Source organism: Bombina bombina, chromosome 9 (genome assembly GCF_027579735.1).
Source record: "Bombina bombina isolate aBomBom1 chromosome 9, aBomBom1.pri, whole genome shotgun sequence".
Taxonomy (NCBI): Eukaryota; Metazoa; Chordata; class Amphibia; order Anura; family Bombinatoridae; genus Bombina; species Bombina bombina.
In genome coordinates, this window is record NC_069507.1 from 266,486,064 (window position 1) to 266,513,459 (window position 27,396).

Sequence of the window (27,396 nt, forward strand, 5' to 3'; positions counted from 1 at the left end):
CCTCCCGCATTGTAAACACTAAAATAAAATTATTAACCCCTAATCTGCCGCTCCCGACATCGCCACTACTAGAATAAACATATTAACCCCTAAACTGCCCCACTCCCGCCTCGCAAACACTAGTTAAATATTATTTACCAATAATCTGCCACTCCTAACATCGCCGCCTCCGACCTTAATTTATTAACCCCTAATCTGCCGCCCCCAACGTCGCCGCCACTATACTAAATTTATTAACCCCTAAACCTAAGTCTAAACCTAACCCTAACACCCCCTAACTTAAATATAATTAAAATAAATATAAATAAAACCTACTATTAATAACTAAATAATTCCTAATTAAAACTAAATACTTACCTGTAAAATAAACCCTAAGCTAGCTACAATATAACTAATAGTTACATTGTATCTAGCTTAGGTTTTATTTTTATTTTACAGGCAAGTTTGTATTTATTTTAACTAGGTAGAAAAGTTACTAAATAGTTATTAACTATTTACTAACTACCTAGCTAAAATAAATACAAATTTACCTGTAAAATAAAACCTAACCTGTCTTACAATAAAACCTGACCTTACACTACAATTAAATACAATTAGCTAAATTACAAAAAAAAACCCCCACTAAATTACACAAAATAAAAAAAGAAATGATCAAATATTTAAACTAATTACACCTAATCTAATAGACCTATCAAAATAAAAAAAGGCCCCCCAAAATAAAAAAAAACCCTAGCCTAAACTAAACTACCAATAGCCCTTAAAAGGGCCTTTTGCGGGGCATTGCCCCAAAGAAATCAGCTCTTTTAACTATAAAAAAAAAATACAAACAACCCCCCAACAGTAAAACCCACCACCCAAACAACCAACCCCCAAATAAAATCCTAACTTAAAAAACTAAGCTCCCCATTGCCCTGAAAAGGGCATTTGTATGGGCATTGCCCTTAAAAGGACATTTAGCTCTTTTTCAAGTGCCCAAACCCCTAATCTAAAAATAAAACCCACCCAATAAACCCTTAAAAAAGCCTAACACTAACCCCCGAAGATCCACTTACAGTTTTGAAGACCCGACATCCATCCTCAACAAAGCGGCAGAAGTCCTCATCGAAGCCCACAGAAGTCTTCATCCAAGCGGCCGAAGTCTTCATCCAAGCCCGCAGAAGTCTCCAATCAGCCAATAGAATTGAGCTTGCATTCTATTGGCTGATTGGAACAGCCAATAGAATGCAAGCTCAATCCTATTGGCTGATCAGATCAGCCAATAGGATTAAAGCTCAATCCTATTGGCTGATTGCATCAGCCAAAATTATTTTTTCACCTTTAATTCCAATTGGCTGATAGAATTCTATACAGCCAATCAGAATTAAAGGGACGCCATCTTGGATGATGTCATTTAAAGGAACCATGATTCAGCAAGAAGACTTCGATTGAAGAGGATGCTCCGCGCCGGATGTCTTGAAGATGGAGCCGCTCCGAGCCGGATGGATGAAGATAGAAGATGCTGTCTGGATGTCAGACTTCTGCGGGCTTGGATGAAGACTTTGGACGCTTGGATGAAGACTTCTGCGGGCTTCGATGAGGACTTCTGCCGCTTCGTTGAGGATGGATGTCGGGTCTTCAAAACTGTAAGTGGATCTTCGGGGGTTAGTGTTAGGTTTTTTTAAGGGTTTATTGGGTGGGTTTTAGATTAGGGCTTTTGGGCAATTGAAAAAGAGCTAAATGCCCTTTAAAGGGCAATGCCCATAAAAATGCCCTTTTCAGGGCAATGGGGAGCTTAGGTTTTTTAGATAGGATTTTATTTGGGGGTTTGGTTGTGTGGGTGGTGGGTTTTACTGTTGGGGGTTTGTTTTACAGGCAAAAGAGCTGATTTCTTTGGGGCAATGCCCTGCAAAAGGCCCTTTTAAGGGCTATTGGTAGTTTAGTTTAGGCTAGGGTTTTTTTTTATTTTGGGGGGTCTTTTTATTTTGATAGGGCTATTAGATTAGGTGTAATTAGTTTAAATATCTGATCATTTCTTTTTTTTATTTTGTGCAATTTAGTGGTTTTTTTTTGTAATTTAGGTAATTGTATTTAATTTAGGTAATTTATTTAATTTTAGTGTAATGTTAGGTGTTAGTGTAACTGAGGATAGATTTTATTTTACAGGTAAATTTGTATTTATTTTAGCTAGGTAGTTATTAAATAGTTAATAACTATTTAGTAACTATTCTACCTAGTTAAAATAAATACAAACTTGCCTGTAAAATAAAAATAAACCCTAAGCTAGATACAATGTAACTATTATTTATATTGTAGCTAGCTCAGGGTTTATTTTACAGGTACGTATTTAGTTTTAAATAGGAATTATTTAGTTATTAATAGTCGGTTTTATTTAGATTTATTTTAATTATATTTAAGTTAGGGGGTGTTAGGGTTAGACTTAGGTTTAGGGGTTAATAAATATAGTATAGTGGCGGTGACGTTGGGGGCGGCAGATTAGGGGTTAATAAATGTAGGTAGGTGTCGGCGATGTTAGGGGCATCAGATTAGGGGTTAATAATATTTAACTAGTGTTTGCGATGCAGGAGTGAGGCAGTTTAGGGGTTAATATGTTTATTATAGTGGCGGCGATGTCTGAAACGGCAGATTAGGGGTTAATAAATATAATGTTGGTGTCAGTGATGTCGGGGGCGGCAGATTAGGGGTTAATAAGTGTAAGATTAGGGGTGTTTAGATTTGGGGTTCATGTTAGGGTGTTAGGTGTAAACATAAATTTTCTTTCCCCATATGAATCAATGGGGCTGCGTTACGGAGCTTTACGCTGCTTTATTGCAGGTGTTAGGCTTTTTTTCCGCCGGCTCTCCCCATTGATGTCTATGGGGAAATCGTGCATGAGCACGTAAAACCAGCTCACCGCTGACTTAAGCAGCGCTGGTATTGGAGTGCGGTATGGAGCATAATTTTGCTCTACGCTCACTTCTTGCCTGTTAACGCCGAGTTTATGCAAACCTGTAATACCAGCGCTGTAGGGAAGTGAGCACCCCTCATACCGCAAAACTCGTAATCTAGCCGTTAGTTATTTTATTATTAATATTATTATAATTATTGTTTTTTTGTTATTTTTATTATTATCATTATCAATATTATTATTATTTTATTATTACTACTTCTACTACTACTATTATTATTATTTTATCATTATTTTTATTATTACTATTAGCATTATTATTAGCATTTATTTGTAAGCATCACACAATTCTACAGCGCTGGGTACAGAGATAGGGGTATACAATGTCAAGGATTTGTGATTAGATAAAAAAACAGACTAAGCAAATCTAGTACAGAGGAAGAGGGCCCTGCTCCGGAGAGCTTTCAGTCTACAGAGACTACCTAGGTAGGGTTTAGAAGCATTAATGTACTACTGAGATGCTAGGTGGTGATTGGTGGCGTCACATTTATGCCTCTTCTCATTGACTCACCCAATGTGCTCAGCTAGCTCCTTTAAAAAAGGATACCAAGGAAATGAAGCAAATTTGACAATAGAAGTAAATTGAAATCTCTGTTAAAATATGTTCTGAGTCTTGGAAGCAAGAGTTTTGGTTTCATGTCCTTTTAAATAACAATAATGGTTATTTTTATGAGTATTATTAACCCCTTCCCATCTGGACTTATTTGTCTACATCGGAACAAAGTTTTGATTAAAAAAATAAGTACAAATTTAAATCACATGCTCGTTCATGTTTGTGTGATTTCAATGATAGGATTGGGTCACGGGAGAGTGCCTAGTCAGGCACGCCCTCCAGCCTACGATGCCATTTAGAAAACTGCAAAGGCTTCAGAATAGCCAAATGGATAGAACGTTTCATGCCGTTCTAGGGGCGCTAAAGCCCAGCGCAATTAGGACGGCATGGAATTTCGTAATGGCGGGAAGGGGTTAATATAATGACTTTGTTATTGTTTAAAGGGACACTGTACCCAAAAATGTTCTTTTGTGATTCAGAAAGAGCATGCAATTTTAAGCAACTTTCTAATTTACTCCTATTATCAAATTTTCTTCATTCTCTTGGTATCTTTATTTGAAATGCAAGAATGTAAGTTTATATGCCGGCCCATTTTTGTGAACAACCTGGGTTGTCCTTGCTGATTGGTGGATAAATTCATCCACCAATAAAAAAGTGCTGTCCAGAGTACTGAAACCAAAAAAAAGCTTAGATGCCTTCTTTTTCAAATAATGATAGCAAGAGAACGAAGAGAAATTGATAATAGGAGTAAATTAGAAAGTTGCTTAAAATTGCATGCTCTATCTGAATTACAAAAGAAAAAATTTGGGTTCAGTGTCCCTTTAAGGTGTTTAGCCTGATCATTAATGACGTGTAAAGGGCATGCACGTAGCTTACTCACCCATCACAGTAATGGAGGCCACTGGTGAACCTGGCACTGTGTTTTTGGGGGGAGTGATGTTTATTGGGATCACAGATTCGGTGTCTGATAAGAGAGAACAAAATCATTAATGCTCAGTAACAATCTAACTCACAGAGGGCAACACACTTACACTACCAGGGGGCACCCACTAATGACCTGCTACATGCAGGCAGGTAGCTCACATCTACCCCCTCAGGGGACGTAGTGTACTTACCTCTCACACAAACAAGACGACTGTGGGTAAGTTCCTTTTCTATACCTTCAGCCTTATAGATAGAGAAAGAGAGCAACAATGTTGATATCACAGAACAAACCCAACTCTATATACAGTCAATGCTCCTGATATAAACCCTTTGTACACTGACATCATATTCCCTCTTTTGTCTACTGACTCACAAACACACTGACAATAATTAATCTTAGCTGTCAGTCACAGGATAAAGTGTGTCACCTCTACAATCGCAGACTGCATCACTGTGTCCTTCCGAGGGGGCTGGGTTTGGTCAGGGCTTCCAGTACACGAAGCTCCGATGTGAGTGGTCTCAGCTGTCACATTGACCTCCATCACACCTAAGCCCAATGATAATAAACGTGTTACCAAGTGCAATAAGCAGGAATAACAGAATGGAGGTGGCGCAGTACAGAAGATGGGTTGTAGGCAAATGATGGAGAAAGTTGATGAGGAAGAAAAGTATAGAGGCACGAACAGAAGATAGAGAAGGTCTAAGGCAAGAATTATATAGAGAGTGATGAAAAAAAGGAGATAAGGAATTTAAAAACCACACAAGTGACTATGACACTGAAGTCACAGGGAAGGAGAACATAAAAACCCCCACAATCAATTAAATAAAAAAAGTTTACAGAACACAAAGAACATTTGGCTCCCATACATTAAAAAATAATAATTCCATACTGTATATAAATTAGTTTTCTTCAGTATAGTTTATGCAATTTGAATAAATAGATTTTTAAAAGGATTCATGCATCGCTGCAACACGTCCTAAACAACTCTTTTTAGTCTCCTGCTTTATTCTCACATTTACATTTCTAAGCAATTCTTAAACTGCCCCATAAAGAATATTCACCTAGATTACAAGTTTTGCATTTCGGTTTTAACGCTGAAAAAATGGCCATTCCAGCGTAAAAACCGGAAGGCAGCCATTACGAGTCTTGTCGGTATAGCTGTACCCCAAGCATGTTAGCCTGTAATGCAACGTCAGTCCCGCACTCAAAAAATTACGTTTTTGCTTGGGATTTCAATAGCGCTGGTATTACAGGTTGTGCGGTGAGGCTAAAATGCTTGTGTTGCAGCCTATACCGACACAATCTGTTCCGCAATCTGAGACCAGTTGTTATGAGTTTTGCGCAACAAAACTGGTACACAAAACTCATAACTAAACTGTTACAAAGTACACTAACACCCATAAACTACCTATTAACCCCTATTCCCCTGCCCTTACCGCATCACAAACACATTAATAAAGTTATTAACCACTAATCTGCCGCTCCCGACATCGCCGCCACTAATAAAAATTATTAACCCTATTCCGCCGCTCCCCAACATCGCCACCACTATAATAAAGTGATTAACTTCTATTCCGCTGCTCCCCGACATCGCCGCCAGTAAATAAAGTTATTAACCCCTAAACCTCTGGCCTCCCACATCACCGCCACTAAATAAACCTATTAACCCCTAAAATGACAGCTCCCCACATCGCAAAAAAATAAATTAAACTATTAACCCCTAAACCTAACAACCCCCTAACTTTATATTAAAATTACAATATCCCTATCTTAACATAAATAAAAACTTACCTGGGAAATTAAAAAAACCTAAGTTTAAACCATATATTAAACTAACATTACTATTATACTAAAGTTAAAATAACTACAAATTAAATGAACTAAATTACACATTAAAAAAAACTAACACTACTAAAAAAAATTAAATCTACAATTACAAAAAATAAAAAACACAAAATTACAAAAAAATAACAAACACTAAATTACAAAAAATAACAAACAAAATTATCCAAAATAAAAACAATTACACCTAATCTAATAGCCCTACAAAAATAAAAAAGCCTTTCCCAAAATAAAAAATCCCTAGCCTACAATAAACTACCAATAGCCCTTAAAAGGGCTTTTTGTATGGCATTGCCCTAAAGAAATCAACTCTTTTCCCTAAAAAAAAAATACAAAGACCTTCCAACAGTAAAACCCACTACCTAACCAACCCTCCAAAATAAAAAACCTAACTAACAAAAACCATTTATGAAGTACGGACATCCAGACGTCTTCTATCTTCATCCAGGCGGCATCTTCTATCTTCATCCTGGCGGCGCGAAGCAGATCCATCCTTCAAGACAACCGGCGTGGAGCGTCCTCTTCATACGGTCGCCACCGTACACTGAATCTTGAAAGTAAGGGAGCCGTTTCAAAATGGCTTCCCTTGCATTCCTATTGGCTGATTTGATTTTTGAAATTCAAATCAGCCAATAGGATGAGAGCTACTGAAATCCTATTGGCTGTTCTAATCAGCCAATAGGATGAGAGCTACTGAAATTCTATTGGCTGATTTGAATAGCCAATAGAATTTCAGTAGCTTTCATCCTATTGGCTGATTTGAATTTCAAAAATCAAATCAGCCAATAGGAATGCAAAGGACGCTATTTTGAAAAGGCTCCCTTGCATTGAATATTCAGTGTACGGCGGCAACCGTATGAAGAGGACGCTCCGCGCCGGATGTCTTGATGGATGGACCCGCTCCGTGCCGCCGGGATGCAGATAGAAGACGCCGCCTGGATGAAGATAGAAGATGCCGCCTGGATGAAGATAGAAGACGCCGCCTGAATGAAGATAGAAGACGCCGTCTGGATGAAGATAGAAGACGCCGCCTGGATGAAGATAGAAGACGCCTCCTGGATGAAGATAGAAGACGCCGTCTGAATGAAGATAGAAGACGCCGTCTGGATGAGATAGAAGACGCCGCCTGGATGAAGATAGAAGACGCCGCCTGAATGAAGATAGAAGATGCCGTCTGGATGAAGATAGAAGATGCCGCCTGGATGGATGAAGACCTCGCCGCCTGGATGAAGATTTCTTGCCGCCTGGATGTCCGGACTTCAGAAACTGTAAGTGGATCGTTGGGGGTTAGTGTTAGGTTTTTTTAAACTTTTCTTGGGTGAGTTTTTTTTAGATTAGGGTTTGGGCTATCTTAAAAGAGCTAAATTCCCTTTTCAGGGCAATGAAAAAGAGTTGAATGCCCTTTTAAGGGCAATGCCCATACAAATGCCCTTTTCAGGGCAATGGGTAGCTTAGGTTTTTGTTAGTTAGGTTTTTTATTTTGGGGGGTTGGTTGGGTGGTGGGTTTTACTGTTGGGGGGTCTTTGTATTATTTTTTCAGGAAAAAGAGCTGATTTCTTTAGGGCAATGCCCTACAAAAGCCCTTTTAAGGGCTATTGGTAGTGTATTGTAGGGCTAGTAGATTAGGTGTAATTGCTTTTATTTTGGATAATTCCATTTGTCATTTTTTGTAATTTAATATTTTTTATTTTTTGTAATTGTTAGGTTTTTTAATGTGTAATTTAGTTTGTTTAAAGGGACATTAAACCCAAATTTTGTCTTTCATGATTCAGATGGAGAATACCCTTTTAAACAACTTTCCCATTGACTTCTATTATCTAATTTGCTTCATTCTCTTGATATTATTTCCGGAAAAGCATATCTAGATAGGCTCAGCAGCCTTCTGATTGGTGGCTGCACAAAGATGCCTCATGTGATTGGCTCACCCGTGTGCATTGCTATTTCTTTAACAAAGGATTTCTAAAGAATGAAGCAAATTAGTTAGACGTAAATTGGAATGTTGTTTAAAATTGTATTCTCTGTCTGAATCATGAAATACATTTTTTGGGTTTAATGTCCATTTAATTTGTAGTTATTTTAATTTTAGTATAATAGTAATGTTAGTTTAATTTATAGTTTAAACTTAGGTATTTTTAATTTCACAGGTAAGTTTTTATTTATTTTAAGATAGGGATATTGTAATTTTAATATAAAGTTAAGGGGTTGTAAGGTTTAGGGGTTAATAGTTTAATTTAGTTTTTTGCGATGTGGGGGCTGTCGGTTTAAGGGTTAATAGGTTTATTTAGTGGAGGTGATGTGGGAGGCCAGAGGTTTAGGGGTCAATACCTTTATTTAGTGTCGGCGATGTCGGGGAGCGGCGGAATAGGGGTTAATATCTTTATTATAGTGTGGGTGGTGTTGGGGTCTGGGGGAATAGGGGTTAATAACTTTATTATAGTGGCGGCGATGTCGTGGAGTGGCAGAATAGGGGTTAATAACTTTATTTAGGTGTGGGCGATGTTGGGAGTGGCAGATTAGATGTTAAAAACTTTAGGTGGCGGCGATGTTGTTAGCGGCAGATTAGGGGTGTTTAGACGTGGGGTTTATGTTAGGGTTTTAGGTTTAGACTTAACTTATTTTTCCCTATAGACATCAATGGGGTTGCGTTACAGCGATCGCTATTCCGCGCTTCAGGTGTTAGTTTTTTTTCTAACATGCTCTCCCCATTGATGTCTAAGGGGAAAGAGTGCACGAGCACGTATTCTCAGCCCTTGGATTTTGTGCGGTATGGAGCTTATCGCCACCATATCGCACGCACAAGTCGGCTTTTCAAAAACTTGTAATGGCAGCGCTATGGAGGGGGAGATAACACAACTTTTGTTGCGTTCGTTTCACACCCTCTATAGCACAAAACTTGTAATCTAGGTGATTATTTCTAGACCTGCATTTTCCTGTCCTTGAAGCATATGGGCCGTTGTATTCCATAGGCCCTGGAAAAAGGAGGAGACAACTCCAACCTAGACCCCAAGCATTTCGCTGTAGCTGACAGAAGATTTTATATAGCGCACCTGCTATGGTTTAGTGACCGTGAGCTATAGATGGTAAACACAGTTGTATGTAATAGACCTGTGACTGCTAAATCTCCAGCCACAAACAGCAGAACCACTTTACTATTTCCAATAGAATCTTTTATTCTGCAGGATGAAGCATAAATATAAACAACGTTTCAGCTGAAAAGCCATTAGTCATGTGAGCTATATGCGGCTAACTTGTGTCCCCTATGTCAAACCACCATCAAGTTCCTGACCATAGTCTCTTTAAAAACACTAGTACCCCTTATTATTATTATTATTATTATTCTTTATTTATAAAGCGCCAACAGATTCCGCAGCGCTGTTCATAGGTAACAAAGATAAAAGGACAGTACAATATGAGACACCAGACAAAATTTAACAAACAAATACAGGAGGAATTGGGAGCCCTGTTCCCGTACCCCTTAGCTATTAACCCTAACTGCTGCCACTGACCTGATACAAAATTAACCCTTACTGCTGCCAGTGACTTGATACAATATTAACCCTCACTGCTGCCAGTGACTTGATACAATATTAACCCTCACTGCTGCCGTACTAACCTGATACAAAATTAACCCTTACTGATGCCACTGACCTGACACAAAATGAACCCTTACTGCTGCCAGTGATTTGATACAATATTAACCCTCACTGCTGCCACTAACCTGATACAATATTAACCCTAACTGCTGCCAGTGGCCTGATATACTATTAACCCTAACTGCTGCCAGTGATCTGATACAATATTAACCCTAACTGCTGCCACTGACCTGATACAAAATTAACCCTAACTGCTGCCAGTGACCTGATACAAAATTAACCCTAACTGCTGCCAGTGACCTGATACAAAATTAACCCTAACTGATGCCACTGACCTGACACAAAATTAACCCTTACTGATGCCACTGACCTGATACAAAATTAACCCTTACTGCTGCCAGTGACCTGATACAAAATTAATCCTTACTGCTGCCAGTGACCTGATACAATATTAACCCTAACTGCTGCCAGTGACCTGATACACTATTAACCCTAACTGCTGCCAGTGCCCTGATACACTATTTACCCTAACTGCTGCCAGTGATCTGATACAATATTAACACTAACTGCTGCCAGTGACCTGATGCACTATTAACCCTAACTGCTGCCAGTGATCTGATACACTATTAACCCTAACTGCTGCCAGTGATCTGATACAATATTAACCCTAACTGCTGCCACTGACCTGATACAATATTAACCCTAACTGCTGCCAGTGCCCTGATACAATATTTACCCTAACTGCTGCCAGTGATCTGATACTATATTAACCCTAGATAGCATGACTAAGGAGTTAGTCCCCTAAATGTCGCTTGTTTTTATGTGTCTTCAATAAAAGATTCAAGTTTACTTATAGTGCTGGTGACATTTTGTATATATCAACAATATTAACCCTAACTGCTGCCACTGACCGGATACAAAATTAACCCTAACTGCTGCCACTGACCTGATACAAAATTAACCCTAATTGCTGCCAGTGACCTGATACAAAATTAACCCTAACTGCTGCCAGTGACCTGATACAAAATTAACCCTAATTGCTGCCAGTGACTTGATACAATATTAACCCTAACTGCTGCCAGTGACCTGATACAAAATTAACCCTAACTGCTGCCAGTGACCTGATACAAAATTAACCCTAATTGCTGCCAGTGACTTGATACAAAATTAACCCTAACTGCTGCCAGTGACCTGATACAAAATTAACCCTAACTGCTGCCAGTGACTTGATACAATATTAACCCTAACTGCTGCTAAACTGATTCTCCCACAGTAGTTAACCATAACTGCAACCTCCTCCAACCACAAATAAACATAATGATAGAGCCATCCCCTACCATAGAAGCTAGGCATGATCTCCTATTAATAACCCCTTGCATGCTTCTCTAATCAGTAACCAGACTACACAATCCCCCCAACCAAAACCATACGAGAGAGTTCTCAGCAGTGCCAGCCTTACCCAGAGAGACCGGGGTGAGCTCCCAGATGAACACGCCTCGTTGTCTGGATCGCACACACATGTCCTGCTGACCTTCCTGAAGGATCGCTGTGAATTTATCTGACTGTGCTAATGTCCCTCTGATCTGCGAAAGGAAACATATAGAAACTGTTATACACAGTGCAGAGCAGGCAGGCAGGTGTGTTATACACAGTGCAGTGCAGACAGGCAGACAGGTGTGTTATACACAGTGCAGTGCAGCCAGGCAGCCAGGTGTGTTATACACAGTGCAGAGCAGGCAGGCAGCCAGGTGTGTTATACAAAGTGCAGAGCAGACAGGCAGGTGTGTTATACACAGTGCAGTGCAGGCAGGCAGCCAGGTGTGTTATATACAGTGCAGAGCAGACAGGCAGCCAGGTGTGTTATACACAGTGCAGAGCAGACAGGCAGCCAGGTGTGTTATACACAGTGCAGAGCAGACAGGCAGCCGGGTGTGTTATACACAGTGCAGAACAGGCAGGTGTGTTATACACAGTGCAGTGCAGGCAGGCAGCCAGGTGTGTTATACACAGTGCAGTGCAGGCAGGCAGCCAGGTGTGTTATACACAGTGCAGAGCAGGCAGGTGTGTTATACACAGTGCAGTGCAGGCAGGCAGCCAGGTGTGTTATACACAGTGCAGAGCAGACAGGCAGCCGGGTGTGTTATACACAGTGCAGAGCAGACAGGCAGCCAGGTGTGTTATACACAGTGCAGTGCAGGCAAGCAGCCAGGTGTGTTATACACAGTGCAGTGCAGGCAGGCAGGCAGCCAGGTGTGTTATACACAGTGCAGAGCAGGCAGGTGTGTTATACACAGTGCAGAGCAGACAGGTGTGTTATACACAGTGCAGTGCAGGCAGGCAGCCAGGTGTGTTATACACAGTGCAGTGCAGGCAGGCAGCCAGGTGTGTTATACACAGTGCAGTGCAGGCAGGCAGCCAGGTGTGTTATACACAGTGCAGAGCAGGCAGGTGTGTTATACACAGTGCAGTGCAGGCAGGCAGCCAGGTGTGTTATACGCAGTGCAGAGCAGACAGGCAGCCGGGTGTGTTATACACAGTGCAGAGCAGACAGGCAGCCAGGTGTGTTATACACAGTGCAGAGCAGACAGGCAGCCAGGTGTGTTATACACAGTGCAGAGCAGACAGGTGTGTTATACACAGTGCAGAGCAGACAGGTGTGTTATATACAGTGCAGAGCAGACAGGTGTGTTATACACAGTGCAGAGCAGCCAGGTGTGTTATACACAGTGCAGAGCAGCCAGGTGTGTTATACACAGTGCAGAGCAGGCAGGCAGGTGAGTTATACACAGTGCAGAGCAGACAGGCAGGCAGCCAGGTGTGTTATACACAGTGCAGAGCAGACAGGCAGTCAGGTGTGTTATACACAGTGCAGAGCAGGCAGGCAGGTGAGTTATACACAGTGCAGAGCAGGCAGGCAGTCAGGTGTGTTTACACAGTGCAGAGCAGCCAGGCAGGCAGGTGTATTATACACAGCGCAGAGCAGGCAGGCAGACAGGTGTGTTATACACAGTGCAGAGCAGGCAGGCAGCCAGGTGTGTTATACACAGTGCAGAGCAGGCAGGCAGGTGTGTTATACACAGTGCAGAGCAGACAGGCAGCCAGGTGTGTTATACACAGTGCAGAGCAGACAGGCAGGCAGGTGTGTTATACACAGTGCAGTGCAGGCAGGCAGCCAGGTGTGTTATACACAGTGTAGAGCAGGCAGACAGCCAGGTGTGTTATACACAGTGCAGGCAGACAGGCAGGCAGGTGTGTTATACACAGTGCAGTGCAGGCAGGCAGCCAGGTGTGTTATACACAGTGCAGAGCAGACAGGCAGCCAGGTGTGTTATACACAGTGCAGGCAGACAGGCAGACAGGTGTGTTATACACAGTGCAGAGCAGGCAGGCAGCCAGGTGTGTTATACACAGTGCAGAGCAGGCAGGCAGGTGTGTTATACACAGTGCAGAGCAGACAGGCAGCCAGGTGTGTTATACACAGTGCAGAGCAGACAGGCAGGCAGGTGTGTTATACACAGTGCAGTGCAGGCAGGCAGCCAGGTGTGTTATACACAGTGTAGAGCAGGCAGACAGCCAGGTGTGTTATACACAGTGCAGAGCAGGCAGGCAGCCAGGTGTGTTATACACAGTGCAGAGCAGGCAGGCAGCCAGGTGTGTTATACACAGTGCAGAGCAGGCAGGCAGCCAGGTGTGTTATACACAGTGCAGTGCAGGCAGGCAGCCAGGTGTGTTATACACAGTGCAGAGCAGACAGGCAGCCAGGTGTGTTATACACAGTGCAGGCAGACAGGCAGACAGGTGTGTTATACACAGTGCAGAGCAGGCAGGCAGCCAGGTGTGTTATACACAGTGCAGAGCAGACAGGCAGCCAGGTGTGTTATACACAGTGCAGGCAGACAGGCAGCCAGATGTGTTATACACAGTGCAGAGCAGGCAGACAGGCAGGCAGGCAGCCAGATGTGTTATACACAGTGCAGTGCAGGCAGGCAGCCAGGTGTGTTATACACAGTGCAGTGCAGGCAGGCAGCCAGCCAGATGTGTTATACACAGTGCAGAGCAGGCAGGCAGGCAGCTAGGAGTGTTATACACAGTGCAGAGCAGACAGCCAGGTGTGTTATACACAGGCAGTGCAGGCAGGCAGCCAGGTGTGTTATACACAGTGCAGAGCAGGCAGGCAGCCAGGTGTGTTATACACAGTGCAGAGCAAGCAGGCAGCCAGGTGTGTTATACACAGTGCAGAGCAGACAGGCAGTCAGGTGTGTTATACACAGTGCAGAGCAGACAGGCAGGTGTGTTATACACAGTGCAGAGCAGGCAGGCAGGCAGCCAGGTGTGTTATACACAGTGCAGAGCAGGCAGGCAGCCAGGTGTGTTATACACAGTGCAGAGCAGGCAGCCAGGTGTGTTATACACAGTGCAGAGCAGACAGGCAGCCAGGTGTGTTATACACAGTGCAGAGCAGACAGGCAGCTAGGTGTGTTATACACAGTGCAGAGCAGACAGCCAGGTGTGTTATACACAGGCAGTGCAGGCAGGCAGCCAGGTGTGTTATACACAGTGCAGAGCAGGCAGGCAGCCAGGTGTGTTATACACAGTGCAGAGCAAGCAGGCAGCCAGGTGTGTTATACACAGTGCAGAGCAGACAGGCAGTCAGGTGTGTTATACACAGTGCAGAGCAGACAGGCAGGTGTGTTATACACAGTGCAGAGCAGGCAGGCAGGCAGCCAGGTGTGTTATACACAGTGCAGAGCAGGCAGTCAGCCAGGTGTGTTATACACAGTGCAGAGCAGGCAGGCAGGCAGCCAGGTGTGTTATACACAGTGCAGAGCAGGCAGGCAGCCAGGTGTGTTATACACAGTGCAGAGCAGGCAGCCAGGTGTGTTATACACAGTGCAGAGCAGACAGCCAGGTGTGTTATACACAGCGCAGAGCAGGCAGACAGCAAGGTGTGTTATACACAGTGCAGAGCAGCCAGACAGGTGTGTTATACACAGTGCAGAGCAGACAGGCAGTCAGGTGTGTTATACACAGTGCAGAGTAGACAGGCAGCCAGGTGTGTTATACACAGTGCAGAGCAGCCAGGTGTGTTATACACAGTGCAGAGCAGCCAGGTGTGTTATACACAGTGCAGAGCAGGCAGGCAGGTGAGTTATACACAGTGCAGAGCAGGCAGGCAGTCAGGTGTGTTTACACAGTGCAGAGCAGGCAGGCAGTCAGGTGTGTTATACACAGTGCAGAGCAAGCAGGCAGCCAGGTGTGTTATACACAGCGCAGAGCAGGCAGGCAGGCAGGCAGGCAGACAGGTGTGTTATACACAGTGCAGAGCAGGCAGGCAGCCAGGTGTGTTATACACAGTGCAGAGCAGGCAGGCAGCCAGGTGTGTTATACACAGTGCAGAGCAGACAGGCAGCCAGGTGTGTTATACACAGTGCAGAGCAGACAGGCAGGCAGGTGTGTTATACACAGTGCAGTGCAGGCAGGCAGCCAGGTGTGTTATACACAGTGCAGAGCAGGCAGGCAGCCAGGTGTGTTATACAAAGTGCAGAGCAGACAGGCAGGTGTGTTATACACAGTGCAGTGCAGGCAGGCAGCCAGGTGTGTTATATACAGTGCAGAGCAGACAGGCAGCCAGGTGTGTTATACACAGTGCAGAGCAGACAGGCAGCCAGGTGTATTATACACAGTGCAGAGCAGACAGGCAGCCGGGTGTGTTATACACAGTGCAGAACAGGCAGGTGTGTTATACACAGTGCAGTGCAGGCAGGCAGCCAGGTGTGTTATACACAGTGCAGTGCAGGCAGGCAGCCAGGTGTGTTATACACAGTGCAGAGCAGGCAGGTGTGTTATACACAGTGCAGTGCAGGCAGGCAGCCAGGTGTGTTATACACAGTGCAGAGCAGACAGGCAGCCAGGTGTGTTATACACAGTGCAGAGCAGACAGGCAGCCAGGTGTGTTATACACAGTGCAGAGCAGACAGGCAGCCGGGTGTGTTATACACAGTGCAGAACAGGCAGGTGTGTTATACACAGTGCAGTGCAGGCAGGCAGCCAGGTGTGTTATACACAGTGCAGTGCAGGCAGGCAGCCAGGTGTGTTATACACAGTGCAGAGCAGGCAGGTGTGTTATACACAGTGCAGTGCAGGCAGGCAGCCAGGTGTGTTATACACAGTGCAGAGCAGACAGGCAGCCGGGTGTGTTATACACAGTGCAGAGCAGACAGGCAGCCAGGTGTGTTTTACACAGTGCAGTGCAGGCAAGCAGCCAGGTGTGTTATACACAGTGCAGTGCAGGCAGGCAGGCAGCCAGGTGTGTTATACACAGTGCAGAGCAGGCAGGTGTGTTATACACAGTGCAGAGCAGGCAGGTGTGTTATACACAGTGCAGAGCAGACAGGTGTGTTATACACAGTGCAGAGCAAGCAGGCAGCCAGGTGTGTTATACACAGTGCAGTGCAGGCAGGCAGCCAGGTGTGTTATACACAGTGCAGTGCAGGCAGGCAGCCAGGTGTGTTATACACAGTGCAGAGCAGGCAGGTGTGTTATACACAGTGCAGTGCAGGCAGGCAGCCAGGTGTGTTATACACAGTGCAGAGCAGACAGGCAGCCGGGTGTGTTATACACAGTGCAGAGCAGACAGGCAGCCAGGTGTGTTATACACAGTGCAGAGCAGACAGGCAGCCAGGTGTGTTATACACAGTGCAGAGCAGGCAGGTGTGTTATACACAGTGCAGAGCAGACAGGTGTGTTATACACAGTGCAGAGCAGACAGGTGTGTTATATACAGTGCAGAGCAGACAGGTGTGTTATACACAGTGCAGAGCAGCCAGGTGTGTTATACACAGTACAGAGCAGACAGGCAGCCAGGTGTGTTATACACAGTGCAGAGCAGACAGGCAGTCAGGTGTGTTATACACAGTGCAGAGCAGGCAGGCAGGTGAGTTATACACAGTGCAGAGCAGACAGGCAGGCAGCCAGGTGTGTTATACACAGTGCAGAGCAGACAGGCAGTCAGGTGTGTTATACACAGTGCAGAGCAGGCAGGCAGGTGAGTTATACACAGCGCAGAGCAGGCAGGCAGACAGGTGTGTTATACACAGTGCAGAGCAGGCAGGCAGCCAGGTGTGTTATACACAGTGCAGAGCAGGCAGGCAGGTGTGTTATACACAGTGCAGAGCAGACAGGCAGCCAGGTGTGTTATACACAGTGCAGAGCAGACAGGCAGGCAGGTGTGTTATACACAGTGCAGTGCAGGCAGGCAGCCAGGTGTGTTATACACAGTGTAGAGCAGGCAGACAGCCAGGTGTGTTATACACAGTGCAGGCAGACAGGCAGGCAGGTGTGTTATACACAGTGCAGTGCAGGCAGGCAGCCAGGTGTGTTATACACAGTGCAGAGCAGACAGGCAGCCAGGTGTGTTATACACAGTGCAGGCAGACAGGCAGACAGGTGTGTTATACACAGTGCAGAGCAGGCAGGCAGCCAGGTGTGTTATACACAGTGCAGAGCATACAGGCAGCCAGGTGTGTTATACACAGTGCAGGCAGACAGGCAGCCAGATGTGTTATACACAGTGCAGAGCAGGCAGACAGGCAGGCAGGCAGCCAGATGTGTTATACACAGTGCAGTGCAGGCAGGCAGCCAGGTGTGTTATACACAGTGCAGTGCAGGCAGGCAGCCAGATGTGTTATACACAGTGCAGAGCAGGCAGGCAGGCAGCTAGGAGTGTTATACACAGTGCAGAGCAGACAGCCAGGTGTGTTATACACAGGCAGTGCAGGCAGGCAGCCAGGTGTGTTATACACAGTGCAGAGCAGGCAGGCAGGCAGCCAGGTGTGTTATACACAGTGCAGAGCAAGCAGGCAGCCAGGTGTGTTATACACAGTGCAGAGCAGACAGGCAGTCAGGTGTGTTATACACAGTGCAGAGCAGACAGGCAGGTGTGTTATACACAGTGCAGAGCAGGCAGGCAGGCAGCCAGGTGTGTTATACACAGTGCAGAGCAGGCAGGCAGCCAGGTGTGTTATACACAGTGCAGAGCAGGCAGCCAGGTGTGTTATACACAGTGCAGAGCAGACAGGCAGCCAGGTGTGTTATACACAGTGCAGAGCAGACAGGCAGCTAGGTGTGTTATACACAGTGCAGAGCAGACAGCCAGGTGTGTTATACACAGGCAGTGCAGGCAGGCAGCCAGGTGTGTTATACACAGTGCAGAGCAGGCAGGCAGCCAGGTGTGTTATACACAGTGCAGAGCAAGCAGGCAGCCAGGTGTGTTATACACAGTGCAGAGCAGACAGGCAGTCAGGTGTGTTATACACAGTGCAGAGCAGACAGGCAGGTGTGTTATACACAGTGCAGAGCAGGAAGGCAGGCAGCCAGGTCTGTTATACACAGTGCAGAGCAGGCAGGCAGCCAGGTGTGTTATACACAGTGCAGAGCAGGCAGGCAGGCAGCCAGGTGTGTTATACACAGTGCAGAGCAGGCAGGCAGCCAGGTGTGTTATACACAGTGCAGAGCAGGCAGCCAGGTGTGTTATACACAGTGCAGAGCAGGCAGGTGTGTTATACACAGCGCAGAGCAGGCAGACAGCAAGGTGTGTTATACACAGTGCAGAGCAGGCAGACAGGTGTGTTATACACAGTGGAGGTAGGCAGGCAGTCAGGTGTGTTATACACAGTGCAGAGCAGACAGGCAGTCAGGTGTGTTATACACAGTGCAGAGTAGACAGGCAGCCAGGTGTGTTATACACAGTGCAGAGCAGCCAGGTGTGTTATACACAGTGCAGAGCAGCCAGGTGTGTTATACACAGTGCAGAGCAGGCAGGCAGGTGAGTTATACACAGTGCAGAGCAGGCAGGCAGTCAGGTGTGTTATACACAGTGCAGAGCAAGCAGGCAGCCAGGTGTGTTATACACAGCGCAGAGCAGGCAGGCAGCCAGGTGTGTTATACACAGTGCAGAGCAGACAGGTGTGTTATACACAGTGCAGAGCAGGCAGGTGTGTTATACACAGTGCAGAGCAGGCAGGCAGACAGGTGTGTTATACACAGTGCAGAGCAGGCAGGCAGCCAGGTGTGTTATACACAGTGCAGAGCAGACAGGCAGCCAGGTGTGTTATACACAGTGCAGAGCAGACTGGCAGGCAGGTGTGCTATACACAGTGCAGTGCAGGCAGGCAGCCAGGTGTGTTATACAAAGTGCAGAGCAGACAGGCAGGTGTGTTATACACAGTGCAGTGCAGGCAGGCAGCCAGGTGTGTTATATACAGTGCAGAGCAGACAGGCAGCCAGGTGTGTTATACACAGTGCAGAGCAGACAGGCAGCCAGGTGTGTTATACACAGTGCAGAGCAGACAGGCAGCCGGGTGTGTTATACACAGTGCAGAACAGGCAGGTGTGTTATACACAGTGCAGTGCAGGCAGGCAGCCAGGTGTGTTATACACAGTGCAGTGCAGGCAGGCAGCCAGGTGTGTTATACACAGTGCAGAGCAGGCAGGTGTGTTATACACAGTGCAGTGCAGGCAGGCAGCCAGGTGTGTTATACACAGTGCAGAGCAGACAGGCAGCCGGGTGTGTTATACACAGTGCAGAGCAGACAGGCAGCCAGGTGTGTTATACACAGTGCAGTGCAGGCAAGCAGCCAGGTGTGTTATACACAGTGCAGTGCAGGCAGGCAGCCAGGTGTGTTATACACAGTGCAGAGCAGGCAGGTGTGTTATACACAGTGCAGAGCAGACAGGTGTGTTATACACAGTGCAGTGCAGGCAGGCAGCCAGGTGTGTTATACACAGTGCAGTGCAGGCAGGCAGCCAGGTGTGTTATACACAGTGCAGTGCAGGCAGGCAGCCAGGTGTGTTATACACAGTGCAGAGCAGGCAGGTGTGTTATACACAGTGCAGTGCAGGCAGGCAGCCAGGTGTGTTATACACAGTGCAGAGCAGACAGGCAGCCGGGTGTGTTATACACAGTGCAGAGCAGACAGGCAGCCAGGTGTGTTATACACAGTGCAGAGCAGACAGGCAGCCAGGTGTGTTATACACAGTGCAGAGCAGGCAGGTGTGTTATACACAGTGCAGAGCAGACAGGTGTGTTATACACAGTGCAGAGCAGACAGGTGTGTTATATACAGTGCAGAGCAGACAGGTGTGTTATACACAGTGCAGAGCAGGCAGGCAGGTGAGTTATATACAGTGCAGAGCAGACAGGCAGGCAGCCAGGTGTGTTATACACAGTGCAGAGCAGACAGGCAGTCAGGTGTGTTATACACAGTGCAGAGCAGGCAGGCAGGTGAGTTATACACAGTGCAGAGCAGGCAGGCAGTCAGGTGTGTTTACACAGTGCAGAGCAGCCAGGCAGGCAGGTGAGTTATACACAGTGCAGAGCAGGCAGGCAGGCAGCCAGGGGTGTTATACACAGTGCAGAGCAGGCAGGCAGCCAGGTGTGTTATACACAGTGCAGAGCAGCCAGGCAGCCAGGTGTGTTATACACAGTGCAGAGCAGACAGGCAGGCAGGTGTGTTATACACAGTGCAGTGCAGGCAGGCAGCCAGGTGTGTTATACACAGTGTAGAGCAGGCAGACAGCCAGGTGTGTTATACACAGTGCAGGCAGACAGGCAGGCAGGTGTGTTATACACAGTGCAGTGCAGGCAGGCAGCCAGGTGTGTTATACACAGTGCAGGCAGACAGGCAGACAGGTGTGTTATACACAGTGCAGAGTAGGCAGGCAGGCAGCCAGGTGTGTTATACACAGTGCAGAGCAGACAGGCAGCCAGGTGTGTTATACACAGTGCAGGCAGACAGGCAGCCAGATGTGTTATACACAGTGCAGAGCAGGCAGACAGGCAGGCAGGCAGCCAGATGTGTTATACACAGTGCAGTGCAGGCAGGCAGCCAGGTGTGTTATACACAGTGCAGTGCAGGCAGGCAGCCAGATGTGTTATACACAGTGCAGAGCAGGCAGGCAGGTGTGTTATACACAGTGCAGAGCAGACAGCCAGGTGTGTTATACACAGGCAGTGCAGGCAGGCAGCCAGGTGTGTTATACACAGTGCAGAGCAGACAGGCAGTCAGGTGTGTTATACACAGTGCAGAGCAGGCAGGCAGGCAGCCAGGTGTGTTATACACAGTGCAGAGCAGGCAGGCAGCCAGGTGTGTTATACACAGTGCAGAGCAGGCAGCCAGGTGTGTTATACACAGTGCAGAGCAGACAGGCAGGTGTGTTATACACAGTGCAGAGCAGGCAGGCAGGTGTGTTATACACAGTGCAGAGCAGGTAGGTAGACAGGTGTGTTATAAACAGTGCAGAGCAGGCAGGCAGACAGGTGTGTTATACACAGTGCAGAGCAGGCAGGCAGGTGTGTTATACACACTGCAGAGCAGGCAGGCAGGTGTGTTAAACACAGTGCAGAGCAGGCAGGCAGGTGTGTTATACACAGTGCAGAGCAGGCAGACAGGTGTGTTATACACAGTGCAGAGCAGGCAGGTGTGTTATACACAGCGCAGAGCAGGCAGACAGCAAGGTGTGTTATACACAGTGCAGAGCAGGCAGACAGGTGTGTTATACACAGTGTATGTAGGCAGGCAGTCAGGTGTGTTATACACAGTGCAGAGCAGGCAGGCAGTCAGGTGTGTTATACACAGTGCAGAGTAGACAGGCAGCCAGGTGTGTTATACACAGTGCAGAGCAGCCAGGTGTGTTATACACAGTGCAGAGCAGGCAGGCAGGTGAGTTATACACAGTGCAGAGCAGGCAGGCAGTCAGGTGTGTTTACACAGTGCAGAGCAGGCAGGCAGGTGAGTTATACACAGTGCAGAGCAGGCAGGCAGGTGAGTTATACACAGTGCAGAGCAGGCAGCCAGGTGTGTTATACACAGTGCAGAGCAGGCAGGCAGGTGAGTTATACACAGTGCAGAGCAGGCAGGCAGGTGAGTTATACACAGTGCAGAGCAGGCAGACAGCCAGGTGTGTTATACACAGTGCAGAGCAGCCAGACAGGCAGGTGTATTATACACAGCGCAGAGCAGGCAGGCAGGCAGACAGGTGTGTTATACACAGTGCAGAGCAGGCAGGCAGCCAGGTGTGTTATACACAGTGCAGAGCAGGCAGGCAGCCAGGTGTGTTATACACAGTGCAGAGCAGACAGGCAGCCAGGTGTGTTATACACAGTGCAGTGCAGGCAGGCAGCCAGGTGTGTTATACACAGTGTAGAGCAGGCAGACAGCCAGGTGTGTTATACACAGTGCATAGCAGACAGGCAGCCAGGTGTGTTATACACAGTGCAGAGCAGACAGGCAGCCAGGTGTGTTATACACAGTGCAGGCAAACAGGCAGACAGGTGTGTTATACACAGTGCAGAGCAGGCAGGCAGCCAGGTGTGTTATACACAGTGCAGAGCAGCCAGGCAGCCAGGTGTGATATACACAGTGCAGGCAGACAGGCAGCCAGATGTGTTATACACAGTGCAGAGCAGGCAGGCAGGCAGCCAGATGTGTTATACACAGTGCAGAGCAGGTAGGTAGACAGGTGTGTTATAAACAGTGCAGAGCAGGCAGGCAGGCGTGTTATACACACTGCAGAGCAGGCAGGCAGGTGTGTTAAACACAGTGTAGAGCAGGCAGGCAGGTGTGTTATACACAGTGCAGAGCAGGCAGACAGGTGTGTTATACACAGTGCAGAGCAGGCAGGTGTGTTATACACAGCGCAGAGCAGGCAGACAGCAAGGTGTGTTATACACAGTGCAGAGCAGGCAGACAGGTGTGTTATACACAGTGGAGGTAGGCAGGCAGTCAGGTGTGTTATACACAGTGCAGAGCAGACAGGCAGTCAGGTGTGTTATACACAGTGCAGAGTAGACAGGCAGCCAGGTGTGTTATACACAGTGCAGAGCAGCCAGGTGTGTTATACACAGTGCAGAGCAGCCAGGTGTGTTATACACAGTGCAGAGCAGGCAGGCAGCCAGGTGTGTTATACACAATGCAGAGCAGGCAGGCAGGTGAGTTATACACAGTGCAGAGCAGGCAGGCAGCCAGGTGTGTTATACACAGTGCAGAGCAGCCAGACAGGCAGGTGTATTATACACAGCACAGAGCAGGCAGGCAGGCAGGCAGGCAGACAGGTGTGTTATACACAGTGCAGAGCAGGCAGGCAGCCAGGTGTGTTATACACAGTGCAGAGCAGGCAGGCAGCCAGGTGTGTTATACACAGTGCAGTGCAGGCAGGCAGCCAGGTGTGTTATACACAGTGTAGAGCAGGCAGACAGCCAGGTGTGTTATACACAGTGCAGAGCAGGCAGGCAGGTGTGTTATACACAGTGCAGAGCAGACAGGCAGCCAGGTGTGTTATACACAGTGCAGAGCAGACAGGCAGGCAGGTGTGTTATACACAGTGCAGTGCAGGCAGGCAGCCAGGTGTGTTATACACAGTGTAGAGAAGGCAGACAGCCAGGTGTGTTATACACAGTGCAGAGCAGGCAGGCAGGTGTGTTATACACAGTGCAGAGCAGGCAGGCAGACAGGTGTGTTATACACAGTGCAGAGCAGGCAGGCAGGTGTGTTATACACACTGCAGAGCAGGCAGGCAGGTGTGTTATACACAGTGCTGAGCAGGCAGGTGTGTTATACACAGCGCAGAGCAGGCAGACAGCCAGGTGTGTTATACACAGTGCAGAGCAGGCAGACAGGTGTGTTATACACAGTGGAGGTAGGCAGGCAGTCAGGTGTGTTATACACAGTGCAGAGCAGGCAGGCAGTCAGGTGTGTTATACACAATGCAGAGCAGACAGGCAGACAGGTGTGTTATACACAGTGCAGAGCAGGCAGGCAGACAGGTGTGTTATACACAGTGCAGAGCAGACAGGCAGTCAGGTGTGTTATACACAGTGCAGAGTAGACAGGCAGCCAGGTGTGTTATACACAGTGCAGAGCAGGCAGGCAGGCAGCCAGGTGTGTTATACACAGTGCAGAGCAGGCAGGCAGTCAGGTGTGTTATACACAGTGCAGAGCAGACAGGCAGTCAGGTGTGTTATACACAGTGCAGAGCAGACAGGCAGTCAGGTGTGTTATACACAGTGCAGAGCAGACAGGCAGCCAGGTGTGTTATACACAGTGCAGGCAGACAGGCAGACAGGTGTGTTATACACAGTGCAGAGCAGACAGGCAGCCAGGTGTGTTATACACAGTGCAGAGCAGACAGGCAGCCAGGTGTGTTATACACAGTGCAGGCAGCCAGGCAGCCAGATGTGTTATACACAGTGCAGAGCAGGCAGGCAGGCAGCCAGATGTGTTATACACAGTGCAGTGCAGGCAGGCAGCCAGGTGTGTTATACACAGTGCAGTGCAGGCAGGCAGGCAGCCAGATGTGTTATACACAGTGCAGAGCAGGCAGGCAGGCAGGCAGCTGGGTGTGTTATACACAGTGCAGAGCAGACAGCCAGGTGTGTTATACACAGGCAGTTCAGGCAGGCAGGCAGCCAGGTGTGTTATACACAGTGCAGAGCAGGCAGGCAGCCAGGTGTGTTATACACAGTGCAGAGCAGGCAGGCAGCCAGGTGTGTTATATACAGTGCAGAGCAGACAGGCAGTCAGGTGTGTTATACACAGTGCAGAGCAGACAGGCAGGTGTGTTATACACAGTGCAGAACAGGCAGGCAGGCAGCCAGGTGTGTTATACACAGTGCAGTGCAGGCAGGCAGCCAGGTGTGTTATACACAGTGTAGAGCAGGCAGACAGCCAGGTGTGTTATACACAGTGCATAGCAGACAGGCAGCCAGGTGTGTTATACACAGTGCAGAGCAGACAGGCAGCCAGGTGTGTTATACACAGTGCAGGCAAACAGGCAGACAGGTGTGTTATACACAGTGCAGAGCAGGCAGGCAGCCAGGTGTGTTATACACAGTGCAGAGCAGCCAGGCAGCCAGGTGTGATATACACAGTGCAGGCAGACAGGCAGCCAGATGTGTTATACACAGTGCAGAGCAGGCAGGCAGGCAGCCAGATGTGTTATACACAGTGCAGAGCAGGTAGGTAGACAGGTGTGTTATAAACAGTGCAGAGCAGGCAGGCAGACAGGTGTGTTATACACAGTGCAGAGCAGGCAGGCAGGCGTGTTATACACACTGCAGAGCAGGCAGGCAGGTGTGTTAAACACAGTGTAGAGCAGGCAGGCAGGTGTGTTATACACAGTGCAGAGCAGGCAGACAGGTGTGTTATACACAGTGCAGAGCAGGCAGGTGTGTTATACACAGCGCAGAGCAGGCAGACAGCAAGGTGTGTTATACACAGTGCAGAGCAGGCAGACAGGTGTGTTATACACAGTGGAGGTAGGCAGGCAGTCAGGTGTGTTATACACAGTGCAGAGCAGACAGGCAGTCAGGTGTGTTATACACAGTGCAGAGTAGACAGGCAGCCAGGTGTGTTATACACAGTGCAGAGCAGCCAGGTGTGTTATACACAGTGCAGAGCAGCCAGGTGTGTTATACACAGTGCAGAGCAGGCAGGCAGCCAGGTGTGTTATACACAATGCAGAGCAGGCAGGCAGGTGAGTTATACACAGTGCAGAGCAGGCAGGCAGCCAGGTGTGTTATACACAGTGCAGAGCAGCCAGACAGGCAGGTGTATTATACACAGCACAGAGCAGGCAGGCAGGCAGGCAGGCAGACAGGTGTGTTATACACAGTGCAGAGCAGGCAGGCAGCCAGGTGTGTTATACACAGTGCAGAGCAGGCAGGCAGCCAGGTGTGTTATACACAGTGCAGTGCAGGCAGGCAGCCAGGTGTGTTATACACAGTGTAGAGCAGGCAGACAGCCAGGTGTGTTATACACAGTGCAGAGCAGGCAGGCAGGTGTGTTATACACAGTGCAGAGCAGACAGGCAGCCAGGTGTGTTATACACAGTGCAGAGCAGACAGGCAGGCAGGTGTGTTATACACAGTGCAGTGCAGGCAGGCAGCCAGGTGTGTTATACACAGTGTAGAGAAGGCAGACAGCCAGGTGTGTTATACACAGTGCAGAGCAGGCAGGCAGGTGTGTTATACACAGTGCAGAGCAGGCAGGCAGACAGGTGTGTTATACACAGTGCAGAGCAGGCAGGCAGGTGTGTTATACACACTGCAGAGCAGGCAGGCAGGTGTGTTATACACAGTGCTGAGCAGGCAGGTGTGTTATACACAGCGCAGAGCAGGCAGACAGCCAGGTGTGTTATACACAGTGCAGAGCAGGCAGACAGGTGTGTTATACACAGTGGAGGTAGGCAGGCAGTCAGGTGTGTTATACACAGTGCAGAGCAGGCAGGCAGTCAGGTGTGTTATACACAATGCAGAGCAGACAGGCAGACAGGTGTGTTATACACAGTGCAGAGCAGGCAGGCAGACAGGTGTGTTATACACAGTGCAGAGCAGACAGGCAGTCAGGTGTGTTATACACAGTGCAGAGTAGACAGGCAGCCAGGTGTGTTATACACAGTGCAGAGCAGGCAGGCAGGCAGCCAGGTGTGTTATACACAGTGCAGAGCAGGCAGGCAGTCAGGTGTGTTATACACAGTGCAGAGCAGACAGGCAGTCAGGTGTGTTATACACAGTGCAGAGCAGACAGGCAGTCAGGTGTGTTATACACAGTGCAGAGCAGACAGGCAGCCAGGTGTGTTATACACAGTGCAGGCAGACAGGCAGACAGGTGTGTTATACACAGTGCAGAGCAGACAGGCAGCCAGGTGTGTTATACACAGTGCAGAGCAGACAGGCAGCCAGGTGTGTTATACACAGTGCAGGCAGCCAGGCAGCCAGATGTGTTATACACAGTGCAGAGCAGGCAGGCAGGCAGCCAGATGTGTTATACACAGTGCAGTGCAGGCAGGCAGCCAGGTGTGTTATACACAGTGCAGTGCAGGCAGGCAGGCAGCCAGATGTGTTATACACAGTGCAGAGCAGGCAGGCAGGCAGGCAGCTGGGTGTGTTATACACAGTGCAGAGCAGACAGCCAGGTGTGTTATACACAGGCAGTTCAGGCAGGCAGGCAGCCAGGTGTGTTATACACAGTGCAGAGCAGGCAGGCAGCCAGGTGTGTTATACACAGTGCAGAGCAGGCAGGCAGCCAGGTGTGTTATATACAGTGCAGAGCAGACAGGCAGTCAGGTGTGTTATACACAGTGCAGAGCAGACAGGCAGGTGTGTTATACACAGTGCAGAACAGGCAGGCAGGCAGCCAGGTGTGTTATACACAGTGCAGAGCAGGCAGGCAGCCAGGTGTGTTATACACAGTGCAGAGCAGGCAGTCAGGTGTGTTATACACAGTGCAGAGCAGACAGGCAGGTGTGTTATACACCAGTGACGTGCAGTGACGCCAGAGGCTGGTGAGGCAGTGGCTAGGATACGCCTTCATTCTTTAGATATCCTTTGTTGAAGAAATAGCAATGCACATGGGTGAGCCAATCACATGAGGTATCTATGTGCAGCCACCAATCAGCAGCTACTGAGCATATTTAGATATGATTTTCAACAAAGGATATCAAAAGAATGAAGAAAATTAGATATTAGATGTAAATTGGAAAG

At 47.7% G+C, this 27,396-nt stretch overlaps 1 protein-coding gene across 1 annotated transcript in view; it reads right to left on the bottom strand.

Moving 5' to 3' along the window:
* Window positions 1–27,396, bottom strand: part of LOC128640574 (alpha-2-macroglobulin-like) — a 222,341-nt gene that overhangs the window by 59,228 nt on the left and 135,717 nt on the right. The window contains exons 22-25 of the mRNA XM_053693045.1: window positions 11,317–11,440; window positions 4,850–4,968; window positions 4,613–4,664; window positions 4,378–4,461 (exon numbers count right to left, since the gene is read on the bottom strand). Coding sequence (XP_053549020.1) covers window positions 4,378–4,461; window positions 4,613–4,664; window positions 4,850–4,968; window positions 11,317–11,440 — 379 coding nt within the window. The remainder of the gene's footprint in view (window positions 1–4,377; window positions 4,462–4,612; window positions 4,665–4,849; window positions 4,969–11,316; window positions 11,441–27,396) is intronic.